The 13,464-nt window shown below is 36.7% G+C and overlaps 1 protein-coding gene across 9 annotated transcripts in view; it reads left to right on the top strand.

The window, feature by feature from the left end:
- oxr1a (oxidation resistance 1a) overlaps positions 1-13,464 on the top strand; it is a 176,655-nt gene that overhangs the window by 158,615 nt on the left and 4,576 nt on the right. For 8 of the 9 annotated variants that reach the window (XM_088411797.1, XM_088411795.1, XM_088411793.1 and 5 more), the window contains 3 exons: positions 3,595-3,760; positions 10,909-10,989; positions 11,612-11,737. In XM_088411797.1, coding sequence (XP_088267923.1) covers positions 3,595-3,760; positions 10,909-10,989; positions 11,612-11,737 — 373 coding nt within the window. The remainder of the gene's footprint in view (positions 1-3,594; positions 3,761-10,908; positions 10,990-11,611; positions 11,738-13,464) is intronic. The other variant, XM_088411791.1, reaches the window with a different exon arrangement.

Below are 13,464 nucleotides of genomic sequence, written 5' to 3'. Positions count from 1 at the left end.
TCTTAAAAGAACCTAACCTAGCTTTCATTGCAAATAGCTTAGAAGCAGTCGAAGCTTGTCGTACTTTTCCTGTCTAAAGTAATGACACGGTTCTCTCTCTCCCAACAGTAATCGCATCTGAAACAGACAAGCATCCATGTCATTCTTTTTTGTCAGCCATTATTTCATTAAGTGCTTCTCGGTTATCCAGCATGTTGAGTGCGGGACGGCACTGAAATTCTTCTCACTTTTTTTTTATTCGAAACAGAAGTCTATCTTATTCTGTTCTGCTCCACAGGTTGCTTAGCTACACCATTTCCCAACTGGCAAACCGTTTTCTAGTGTGCTGCTTGTACAGATTATAGCTAAGGGACATGTCAGATTCAAAGCTAGCTTTGAATAGTGACGCTTGTCGCTGTTTCAACTCGTTTATGTTTTCCCTATGCAGCAGTTTGTGTGTTAGGGGAGTTCTGCTAAGGCAAATGGGTGGACAACACAATGGCTCATAAACTCTTTCCTCAGACATGAGAAGCGAGGCGCATGATTTGTTTTAAAGCACTTTGCAATCTTGTAAGGAGAAAGTGAATTGACAAATGAGCCATACATTGCTAAGACATATAGTTTAATTAGCTTTTAATAGAGTTTGTAAACTATTGTAAACTATGACATGACCTGAAAGCTAAACTAGGCTGGAAAACATTCATGGAGAATTGCAAATTGAAATATTCATATGTGTATGTAAATGTGTGTATTGTTCATACACATATATATATATATATATATATATATATATATATATATATATATATATATATATATATATATATATATATAAATATATACATATATATATATAAATATATACATATATATATATATATATATATATATATATAAATATATACATATATATATATATATATATATATAAATATATACATATATATATATATAAATATATACATATATATATATATATATATACATATATATATATATATATATATATATATATATATATATATATAAATATATATATATATATATATATACATATAAATACATATATATACATATAAATATATATATATACATATAAATATATATATATATATATACATATAAATACATATATACATATACATATATATACATATACACATATATACATATACATATATATATACATATATATATATATATATATACATATATATATATACATATAAATACATATATACATATACATATATATACATATATACATATACATATATATATACATATATATATATATATATATATACATATATATATACATATATATATACATATATACATATATATATATATATATATATATATATATATATATATATATACGTATATATATACGTATATATATATACAGTCAGCCCCAGGCTTACGAGCACCCTGATTTGCGAACAATTCGCCTTACGAGCGTGGAACAGGGAGATTTTTGTCCTCCGCTTACGAGCAAACCTCTCGCCTTGCGAGCATTCCGACAAACCAGCCATTGAGTATGTAGAAATGTTCTCGCCTAACTGCGTCAACATATTCAGCAGTTGCGTCATCTACAATTATTAACAGATACTTATCGCTGTAACGTGAACGCTATTGGTCTTACAACCTCACACTGACTGTCTCACTCACGGTGTCTAAATATATTACCATTTAAGTGTAGTGTTTGTACAGCTAAAGGGAAAAACAGCTGACATGAAATTAAATGTGCCGATTGCAGGACAAAGAATTGTCATTGGTTTAAATGTGTGTTTTTTTTTTAATTAATTGTCAATACATTCCAACCGTTTAAAAAAAAGTGCGAATAATTATCAGTCAGTCAAGGAGACGCCAATATGCTATTGGTCGATTAAGGTCACCCGGTCTCACTCACGGAGATGCTATTGGCCGGCGTCACACGTCAATCACAGAAATGCCGATATGCTATTGGCCGAACGCCTTTATCTAGCTTGATGGGACAGGATGGAAGGAAGTAGAGAAAATGCGTGAAAAACGGAATGTTTTGAAGACTTTGCAAACTTTATCTGTTAGACATAGCTTCTAAAATTACTAGCAGCGGTAAAGGAAGAAATAAGAGGATGATGTTTTAGTATCTCCGTGATTTGCACCATGACTGAAAGAGTTACTGTAACACTGTAAGACCAATAGCCTATATGCGTTGCCGTATTAACTCAAGACGTTGATCTCTGCATCCTGTTACGGGTGATATTACAGTGCTATATAATGGTCGCTTGACAAAACTGCATGTCATGTTAGTCGGCGACCTCCCGACATGCTTTGGGACAGCGCCATTGTTGCAATTCTGGGAGTTGAAACCAACGGTGAACTGACGCTCGAACAAGCCATAAGTGTGGTGCCTAGTTAATACAACACACACAACCTCCCCTCCGCCTCCACCCAGCTCAATTCACGTCGGGAAAAACAGCTGACATGAAATTAAGTGTGCCGATTGCAGGACAAAAAATCGTCACAGGTTTAAATGTGTTTTAATCAATAAGATGTCAATACATTCCAACCGTTTAAAAAAAAAAGTGCGAATAATTATCAGTCAGTCAAGGAGACGCCAATATGCTATTGGTCGATTAAGGTCACCCGGTCTCACTCACGGAGATGCTATTGGCCGGCGTCACACGTCAATCACAGAAGTGCCGATATGCTATTGGCCGAACGCCTTTATCTAGCTTGATGGCACAGCTGGTTGGGATGGAAGGAAGTAGAGAAAACCCTGACTGAAAAAGTTACTGTGACACTGTAAGACCAATAGCATATCTGACTACCGTATTGACTTCGAGCATTCATCTCTGCTCATCTCTTCTTATCTCAGCACAAGTCACGTCTTTCCAAAGGTAAAAGTCATTTTTCCTTTGTATTTGTCACTTAATATTAATATATGTATACAGCGTGATGATTTTACCTAAGGCTTCTGCGCGCGTTGCACGCATTCACGAATTAACATGGGTTTGGATTGCCCGCTATACGAGCAATTCGAGATACGAGCGTAGCCGCTGAACGGATTAAGTTCGTAACCCGGGGGCCCACTGTATATATATATATATATATATATATATATATATATATATATATATATATATATATATATATATATACGTATATATATATATATATATATATATATATATATATATATATATATATATATATATATATATATATATATATATATATATGAGAGAGAGCGAGAATTAAAATGATCATAACTTTGTAATAATTAGCTCAAGTACTTGTCAGTGTCATCTGAATTCAAAACATTCATTCAGACGGATTGTTATTTGATTAAATGATGAAACATCTTGTCCCATAGTGTATAGGGTTTTTCAAATATTTTTAGATGAGACAATGTATCTTTAACAGCCATTACATATACTAACTGGCAATAAATCTATTCAAGCATACTATTATAAAAGCTTTATTTTATATGAGTTGCATGTTGTATTGTTCAGTATGAATTTTATACCTCAAAATGTTTAAGTTGCTCTCATTTGTGCTCACTGTCATTATTTTTGAGAAAGCAAATTGCCTTTGTAATTAATTTTCCCCATTTGTCCGTCCTAGGTCAGACCACCTTTATGTATTCTTCATGCAGTGGAGCCCAGATATGTATGGTGAGGGTGTCAGAGGGATGGCGCAAGAACCTGGATTTATGGTTGTCAAGAAGTATGAGGTGTCAGAAAGTGCTGTGGATGAGCCCATCACTGACCTCAATGTCAAAGAATGGGAGGTAGGATATTTTCGACCAACTCTGCCTCATGTGTGCCTTTTGTGCTTTATTGACTCTGGCTCACAGACGTGGATTAATCTGTTCATCACTATTTATTAATCCATTATCTGTGAAACTAGAATCATGTGTTGTACTGTAAACTACATTGTGTGTTAGATTACGTTCACGCTTTAGTCGGTTTGCTTTCATTACGCAATGTTCTGTAGTTTTTAAAACTGCTTCTGTATTTGCATTTGTGTTATTTGTGTGAACTTCAAATCACATTTTATGTATGCCATGTGAATACTGTCTTTGCTTGGAATCGCACATTCTGAACTTCCAACCAAAGTGTTTTGCATGTTTTTGCAATTGTTTATAATTCTCAGTGTATTGTAGTATCATTACATGTTGTGTGGCAATCGCTATTGTTGGTCAGCATTCAGCAACTCATTTTGCTGAATGGACACTGGGCAACTTGATTATGCATTATTTAAAAAATGCAGGGAAAACTAAATGTTGGTTTCTTTATTTTCCCATGTTATGCAGTGTCTGAAAATAGAAACTTTGCAAGGAAGCAAAAGTGATATTGACTTTCAGTGTGTGAATTAAATGGAAATGAGTCCAATCAAAGTGGTTTGAAAACTTAATCCAGGATCATTTAAAGAAGACAATACAGTGGATTGTTTAAATTTGGAGAAGAAAACTTTAAATGGAAATTATTTCTATTCTAACTACATTGTGCGTGTTCTATTTTAAATAATGACGCAAGGTATTGATAAAATGTAAAAATGTTCTTAAATACCTCTTGAACACCTGATGAATTTGATCGTTTCGTAACAAAACGTTGGGAATGGAAAATACCGGTGTGCATCAGCCTGGCTAACATACTAGCGTTACTGCACCTTTAATTTTCTCAGTATTTAGTCGGGGTTACAATATTTGTAACCAATGAGGTGCAGCTTCTATTTTTATCCCATGTTGTAATTGGCTTTCAGCGGTGTCACTCTGGTGGTATTGCGCGAGGACACCTTCAAAAAATGTTTTCTATTTAAGTGCAGACAGTAATGTTGCCAGGGCACAACCCCTCCAAATACCTCTCTGGGGTGTCCAACTACACGGGGCGTTGGATGATTCTGTGATGTGACTTTCTGTTTTCAACCTCGCCCTGGAAGCAAGACATGTTTTTTAGGAGGGTGAAGGGCCAAGAGAAACCACTGGCGCCCAAGTATACATGCGTACGTTTCCTCGTTTTTACTTTCATCTACATGCGATCCACATTCTTTGTACATGCGCTCTTATATTGTTGTTGTTAAACAGCCCAGCTAGCTTGCTGGCTAAGTAGCACGCTAGCAAATTAGCCGCTTTTTGTTTAGGTCACTTATACAGAAAAAGTAGTCGCTGGTGTTGATGACTTCATCATCTGTCCAGTTATCACGGCGACCCAGAAACAAGAGCTGCCATAAAGTTTGTTGAGCAAGCACAGCTCTCGCACAATGATGCCATTAATTATGCTACGATGTCGCCGGCCGGGAGCTTGCAACTTGTCATTGGTTTGTCATTTCCTCAAACGCTCAAGCAGCAGCATTGAGGATGACGATTAAAGGAAAATGTAAGCGCCTTCCGTTCAGTTGAATATGGACTCTACTGCACAGCATTATGAACTATATAGCTTGCAACTTTGGCGTAGTCAAAACAGGTTAAACGCTTTCATTGTGCCTCGAGGCTGAACTCTACGTGTAAACAAACCTGTATGGGTGTCAACCGAGCAAGTGTGTGGGTCGGGTTCTAATTCAGATGCGCATTGTATTCCTTAAACTGTGCCACTTGCCTTTTTACGATGCCTAGCCCGCTGTGAAATCTTGTAAAACAGCATCTTATTTTGTGACCTTCAGCTTCAGTAACATCTTTTTCGTGGAAGCGTGAACCTTTTCTGCGCCAGGGTTATTTCATCAGTGTTTTTCCTTCGGTTAATACGTTAGAAATTTCGTCTTTATAATATAATATATAATATAAATAAATATTTATTTCAGAAATGATCGGTGTATATATTTATCATTCACTTCTAAAATGAATATAAAAGATAAATGCACATGTTTTAAATGTCTTTAATAATGGAAATAAATGAGAAGTAAAGAAAAGATAATAGTAAAAATAGAAATAAGAATCACCAACATTTGACAGAGCTGCTCAATAATATTCAATATTTATATTCAGTTTTGTTTGATAATGTGGAAATCATACTTGCAGTGAACCCTTTTATCAAAATAAAGGGAACCCACGACAGATGAAAAGCTGTGATATGAAGAATCCATGTCATTTTATTTTTCCCAATGCACACCTCAAGTAATTCTTGCACCAGTTCTTATAGTCTCAGTTCCAAATACCAGGCAAGTGTGCTTGCTTTGACTTTTGTCACTCCCACTTAAATTTAAAATTAATTTAAAACTGACTGACTATGTATATGCGTTTATGTGACTTGTAAACTTGAAAATAACACAATGTACGATTAAGATTTGTATCTTAAACTCATAAATGTTTGACCAAATTATATGATTTTGCCTAATAAAAAAAACTTGGCAACATGATGATAACATTTAATGGCAAACGCCATAGACAGGCTAACAGACATTGGCATAAAACATTTAAGCTTACCTTTGATGAAGAACAAAGACATATGTACTCTTATCAGGCCAGAATATGAACAGATAACTGATTGTTAAAAACCAAATTGCATTATTTATTTTTTTTACTTTTATGATAAGCACCCTCAAGTTGTTACTTCAGCGCGGTTGCCTGCGAATCCATCTACCTTAGGCTAGGTTTTTGTATAACCACCAGCTTGACTAGTGATGTTTTTCCTGTCAAAGAAGGAGCTCCTTCTCTTCTTCGTGTGAAGCAACCACTTTGTATTTCTTTTGTGCATGCGAGACACACGAGAAATAGTCTCGTGTTCATTCTCTGAACCTAGTATTACTTGAGGCATGTTAAATGTTCTGTTCTGAGTTCTTCATCATCCCAGCAATATAGTCACAGTTTGTTGGTCCTGGAGACAGTCGGATGCAATACTACTGTTGCATACTACCACTGCTAACACTTAACACATGATACTCACGTAGATTCAAAATTGGTGCCAGTAAACTGTGAAATGAGACTTTTTACCTCCCACTTGTAATGTTGCAATCAAACACCACACTCAATTCACTATTTTTGGGTGTTGGCTATCAAATTATCTATGCAAAGAAAACATACCGTAGTAAGTTAGACGGACATTCTTTTATCTCTGGGTCCATTGGACCAAGGTGATAGATGGTGTGGACTAGGTGACTAAAGTGCCTTTAAATGGACATGAAATGGCGCTCAAATGAATTTTTATGAGAATGGAATGGTAGCTAAGTCCCTTAACTGCATTATTGGAAGCTGTAAAGAGAGCTTGTCACTAACAAAGAATTTACTAATGGGCAACATTGGCAGGTCCTGTAAGGAACAAGAAGCAGTGTATCTGTGATTTTCTAGTCACAGTGTTTGTTATTCTGTTATACATCAGGCTATAAAGTTCTATTATGTGATAGTGGAAGTTTTAGCCCGTTTCTGCTTTTGACTTGTGCTGCGTCTCCTGCCAGAGTTGGCCGCATGGGGTGCAACTTTGTTGGAGAAAAGCCATGCTTAGAAGGTCACAATGTTGATCTGGACTCTGGATTGTGTTCTTTAATGGCCACTGGTCTTAGGGAGATAAAATCAGTCAGACATGAAATGCTTTTCTTTCAAAGGTAAAGTTATATCTATTGGTGCAGAGCAGCTAGTTAATTTCTGATCAATTAGGTGTTGGATAATTGCACAAAGCAAAAAACAAAAAAAATAACTCTTGTTTTGGTCGCAATCGAATTGACCAAAACATGTTCAAAGCCTTATTTACACTGGGGATCCAGCTCTGAATTATGGCTTTGTGCTCAAATCCCTTTTTATAAGAATCCACTCTTACTTACTGTACATCTTACAAATATTCAAATGACAAATATTCAGTAAAGCGTTGAATGTGAGTTAGCCCTGCAATATTCCTCTTGCTCGTGTTGAAAGCTGTTTTCTTGTTTTTCTACTCACGTCGACCTATTGTTGATGGTTTTCATCTTTTTTTATCATTACCGTCTTTTGATCTTTTATTTTTTGCACATCAATGTGTCTACAAAAAGAGGATTTCCGTTATATCAGGCCCACCTGGACAGGGTTTTGCTGATATGCCAGTTTATGTATCGCATTGTCTGATATGCAATTCAAATTATTTTTTTTTTTAATCCACTTGTTGTATTCTATATGCATATTTAGGTCTTATGACATATTTAATGTATACATATTTAATACATATTTAATGTATTAAAAGACTTGACTTGACTTGACTTTATAAGCAGGGATGTCAAACTCATACTAAATACAGTGGCTTAATAACAGTGTAAATTATATATAGATGATATCTAGATGTAGATATATAGATGATATCTACATGAGTGCTGGTCTGGTCCCAATTCCTCAAATAGTGGGGATCAAGTGTAAATATAATGTTGAAAAATACAAGTAAAAAACTATAGACAAAGTAAAATAACATCCTTTTTGGTCCCCTATGTATCCCAATACAATGGTTCCCCTATTGCCAGGAATTTTAATGCATGTGTCTATAGGTACCAGAATTGTTTAAATGTGAAAAGTATTTGTGCTTTACATAGTTGAGACAAAGATTACTGCAGTACAAATATTTACTTAAAGCTTTCATTATTAAACCTTACACAATAACTTTTAATATTTATTTAATATATAACAAGTATCCCTTCCTGTTTCCATCCCTTGGCCATAATCGGGCTACAGAAAGGGTTACCCTCGGAATAACGGCACTCGGACGTCGCCCTAGAGTGGAGCCGGTAGCTGCATTACAACATTAATATCTTCCCAACGCTACCTTTCGTCCTCACCGTACTACTGTCGAGTGTTCTCCAATTACTGTCCTCAACAGTCAGCTTAAAGCGGTGAAGACAAAACGTAGCATTGTTGTAATAAATTGGAATTTCAAGTGTTACCTGTTATCATGTTTGGTCGGCCACTGGCGACGTTTTGCACTAGACACACGATCAAAAGTACTTTGTCAAATTATTGTCCCAACACGACTAGAAAAAGGAATCTCGCTGCACTTTTTACTGTACTGTAGGTTGATGTTGGAGGAGGGCCCGTGGCATCTGCGATTCCCTTAAACTCGTCTGTTTGGCGTGCAGGAAACTCACAATGCATCTCTCTGCAGTATAGATGCACTGATGGTGTAAAAGATAAAGCAACGAGGGGACACTTTTTACCTTTTTATCTTTAAATTGCATGAAAGGTATGGAGATTTTCCATGATGTTTTTTTACATTTGTTCATAACGTACATAGTTTGTATAGAACACATAATGAAATAAAGAACAACAACAAAATTACAATGAAACCTAAATATCCAGAGGAAGTAAAATGCCCTCAACTTCATCGCAAGGATTGATGTACTGTAAAGTACTAAGAATTGAACGAAATAAAATGGTGCTCCGGTGTCTCATTTTGGACAGTGGGTGGCACCCAGATACAGTGGACCCCCGGTTTACGAGATTAATCCGTTCCGCAGTTGGGATTGCAAATTCGCCGTATGGCGGGCAATCCAAACCTATGTTAATTAGCTAATGCGTGTAAAACCACAGGTAAAAACATAAAAGTTGTATATACATGTTGTAAATTGGTATCAAAATAGTATAGTAAGTGCTAAAGCAGCCATCTTTGTGACCCCGTGCGCCGACCAATAGTAGACCAGCATCTTCGTGACCCCATCACGCTAACCAATAGTAGACCAGTATCTTAGGGAGTCTTGACGCCGACCAATAGCAGATCAGCATTGTAGAGACACGTTGCACCGGAAGCAGTTTGACACCGAAAATAAGAGCAATTACCTAAAAACAACTCAAGAAGGAGGCAAAATGACAGTTGTTGATGTTAATCGTAAAGCGGGATAAATCTCTTAAAGAGGGGACAAAAAAACTCAGTATTCCACATTGTAATGTGGCTAAAACGTTAGTCACGGACGCCGTAACCTGGGGGTGCACTGTATACATGACAGGTGGAAACTCGTGAAGAAGTCATGTCACTTCAAATATGGAGATGTTGTTTGCTAACCGCCAAGCTTTTAAATACAGTAAATTTACTAAAATACAAAACTGATTGCTTATAATACCATGCGGACCAAAGTCAAATATCTGGGAATGGACCAGGTGGCTACTCCTGCTCGTTGCGAATCCCTTTGGGGCCATCTAAGGATTTTACCTGTGTGACCTGACCAAGTGAGATGCCAATGCAAATGTGAATGCTATATGGGAGTGTTCCACACTCTGTGACTGAAGCGATCAGCAAAGCTATTTCGCTCGAGTCTTGCAACTGGTTACTTCCTCTTGTAAGTTGCAATAATGTCCGTTGTTGTCCGGTCATTAAAACTGCTAAGGAGGACTGTGAGAGTCAGTTGTTATGGAACTTGAGCATGAGTTGCAGCTGACAGCAGCTCGCGACGATGCGTTTGTAACAGTTTATGCTTTCTTTCCTTTCAATAAAAGAAATGATCAGACAGAAGCGTTGCTTATGCTTCAAGAAATAATTTTGCGGGTAGTATTCCACTGTACATTTGACTTATGAAAATATTTGCAGCTTGGAATCGCGTATTGTGATTTAAAAGTTGCCATTGTCAATATTGACACTTTTGCAATCTAAAATGTACACCATGCTTTTGAGAATTACATTTTGTTGCTGATTTATTAAACATTGATATTGTCAAAATCTTGTTTCTTTTTCAAGTGGAGCAATTTGTCATTTGCGTTGGTTGTTGATCGGTGGGTCTTTCCGAGGTTTTGTTGTTGTTTTTTTTTTTTTTTTGGAGCAGTGCGTTGGATTATCTTTTAAATATTTTACTCAACATTCTAAATTGATCCTTTGAAACGTATTACACAAACATGCAAAATAAACTGAGAAAATTTCACCAATGGCTTTGTCCAAAGAAGTCCACACCTGTTTCGCACTGCAACGCAATGCACTTAATGGGACTTCAGAAACCCTTCGTCATTGCCAGTAATAGACCTGGCAGCCCTTTATGTTCTACCTGTTCCTGTCTTTGTACTACCAGGTAGTGTCTATGACGGAGTACCACCGTCGGATCGATGCTCTAAACAGCGAAGATCTGCGCTCTCTCTGCAAAAGACTTCAGGTGCCCAGATCAGCTCTGTCTGCCCGCCCACTTTATAATGCGGCCAGCCTTGCTTGCTGTCCCTGCCCAACACTGTCTCCTTTAGGCTCCAGCGGACTGCACACTTCTGCAGTTGCCGCTGTTGCACACAAATATATTTGCATACCAAATGCTGCCACTGCTTTGATTAAAAAATAGTTTGGTAAGTTTGCTTTAGAGTGTAAAACTAAATTCAAGCTATGTATGAAAACCCTTCTCAAGCAGTTGACTGAAAATATTTGTCACTGGAGCGCAGTGAAGTTGGCTTGTTTTCACTGTATCGGTTTTGCCGTCACTATAGCTTTATCTTGTGGCAGGTGGTATTTCGGAGCAGTCTGTGTACAAATTCTTATTAGCTGTTTTCTGTTAAATACGCATACATTTTATGTATGTGTTTTGTATGTGACAAATAAGTGTGGTCATGGGAATCCCATTGAAAAGTTGTGTTGGATTTTCCTACTCAAAGCAGCTGTAGCTGAAGCAAATTTGGTGGTCTTAATACCACTGTGAGATGCCCCAACCACCTCCAAAGAACTCTCTGGAATCTGAAAATGTCATTCTTAGTGTTGATGTGCAATGCACTGACTTGTGTTTGTTGTTTTAGATCACAACCAAAGAGGAGGTGAACTCCAAGCATGACACATCCATCAAAACGGAACTAGAGCCTGAAACATTCAAACCAAACCTCAGAGAGCCAAGTGATCTCCTGGAGGCTGATCAGATTGAGAAGGTATAGTCCCTGCTGCAGCTTCAACATACACAAACATCATTTCATAACTGTGAAGCAAAGTAGGACACGTGAACTCTTTCGTGTGTTATCGGAAAAGGAAACCTCTTGAGCAGGGTTCACCGACGTGGTGCCCGTGGGCACTGGGTAGCCCCTGAGTATCACATGAGTAGCCCGTAAACCTGTTCTGCAAATAGTTTACAGGTGGTAGAACATTGTGATTTTCTTGGGATTTTTCTAACGATTATGCATCTATGACATACATTACATATTACACTTGATTTACATATATACTACAGCTGTTTCTTAATTATTGTGTGATATCAATAACATGATCAGGGTCTTCACGCAAAACTGGTAGCCCTTCGTATTACTGGGGACCAAAGAAGTAGCTCTCTGTTTCAAAAAGGTTGGGGACCCCTGCTCTAAAGGGCCAGTATATTAGGCATTGTCACTCATCTTGTAAAGCCAACAGAATATTGTGTGCTATGTCTATGTAAATATGGGTGGTATCATTTGAAAGCTTGATTTCTATTCCTTACTTAGAATTGCATGTAGGTAATACCTGTGTTGTATGTGTGGAAACATCACCATCCAATGGTCACAGTTATCTCTACAGTACGCAATTGGTTTATATTAGATAAGCATTAGTCAAGGGAGTCAGCTACCCTCCATTAAAAAAAACGTATTTGACAAGAATTTTATTATTTATAATTGCAGTAATACCAGTGTATAAGATTTAGACGGTTTTTCATTACGGACAGCAGGAGGTGCTACATGGCTGCCTCCGGAGATGTGCCACCCCTCCATGTGATATAATTTAACGATAAGTAGACCTATGATTATATTTAAAACATACTGTTGGTTGTTAAGAACACATTTATTTACAAGTTTTTGAAATTTATAATGATTAAATTTATAAATTTTTAATGAAAAACAGTCTAAATCTTACACATTGTCCCTTTATAGGAAAGAATTCTCATCCATGGCACTGAACGAGTTAAAACCAACATGTAGCATCATTTCCTCTGAGAAAGTCAAATTGTCTTTAGATTTTTCAACAAATGTTTGCCAATCCTTTTCCACCTAGGTCCAGTTGAATTTATGACAAAAACAACATATCTAATGTTGAAACTGATAAACTTCACTGCATTGAAAATATTCACTCAATTGATGCTTTCCATGCTATACAAAAAAGCTGAGACAATAGTACAGTTACCACTGTCTTGCATCGTTTTTCCTTTTAACAACACTCAATGTTGTTTGCAAACTACAGACAGTTATGCATGAAGCTTTTCTTGCTTGATTTACATTTTCAAGTTGCTCAATTGTCCGGTGTTGCTGTTGTCATGTTTTGTGCTATTGAATGTGACAATTGTAAGCTAGTCGAGTGTTCAGATGCCATGTGCACAATTTGGCCCAGGGTTGTCAAGTTAAAATTGGAATCAACACCTGTCGGTAACTGTTGAGCATGAATGAGGACTTCACAGATGTGCAAGTTACAACACAGTCCTATTCATTACCGATACTGTCCTTTGAACTTTGATCTGAAGACAATCAGTATGGTCCTTTTTCAATTTTATTTTGGGACTGAAGAACACAACATTTATTATCTAGAATCATTTGAAAGACCACTGTGAACCCACCAGTACTCTTCCTGGGATATTGCCAGGGCCTGCAGTTATTCATGAGTTAATCCTGTGCAGGTTTCCTCACATCTGCTTGGGATA

This window comes from Hippichthys cyanospilos, chromosome 3 (genome assembly GCF_059441005.1).
Source record: "Hippichthys cyanospilos isolate Australia breed blue-spotted pipefish chromosome 3, RoL_Hcya_1.0, whole genome shotgun sequence".
NCBI lineage: Eukaryota > Metazoa > Chordata > Actinopteri > Syngnathiformes > Syngnathidae > Hippichthys > Hippichthys cyanospilos.
This window is presented reverse-complemented; position numbering and strand designations above follow the sequence as displayed.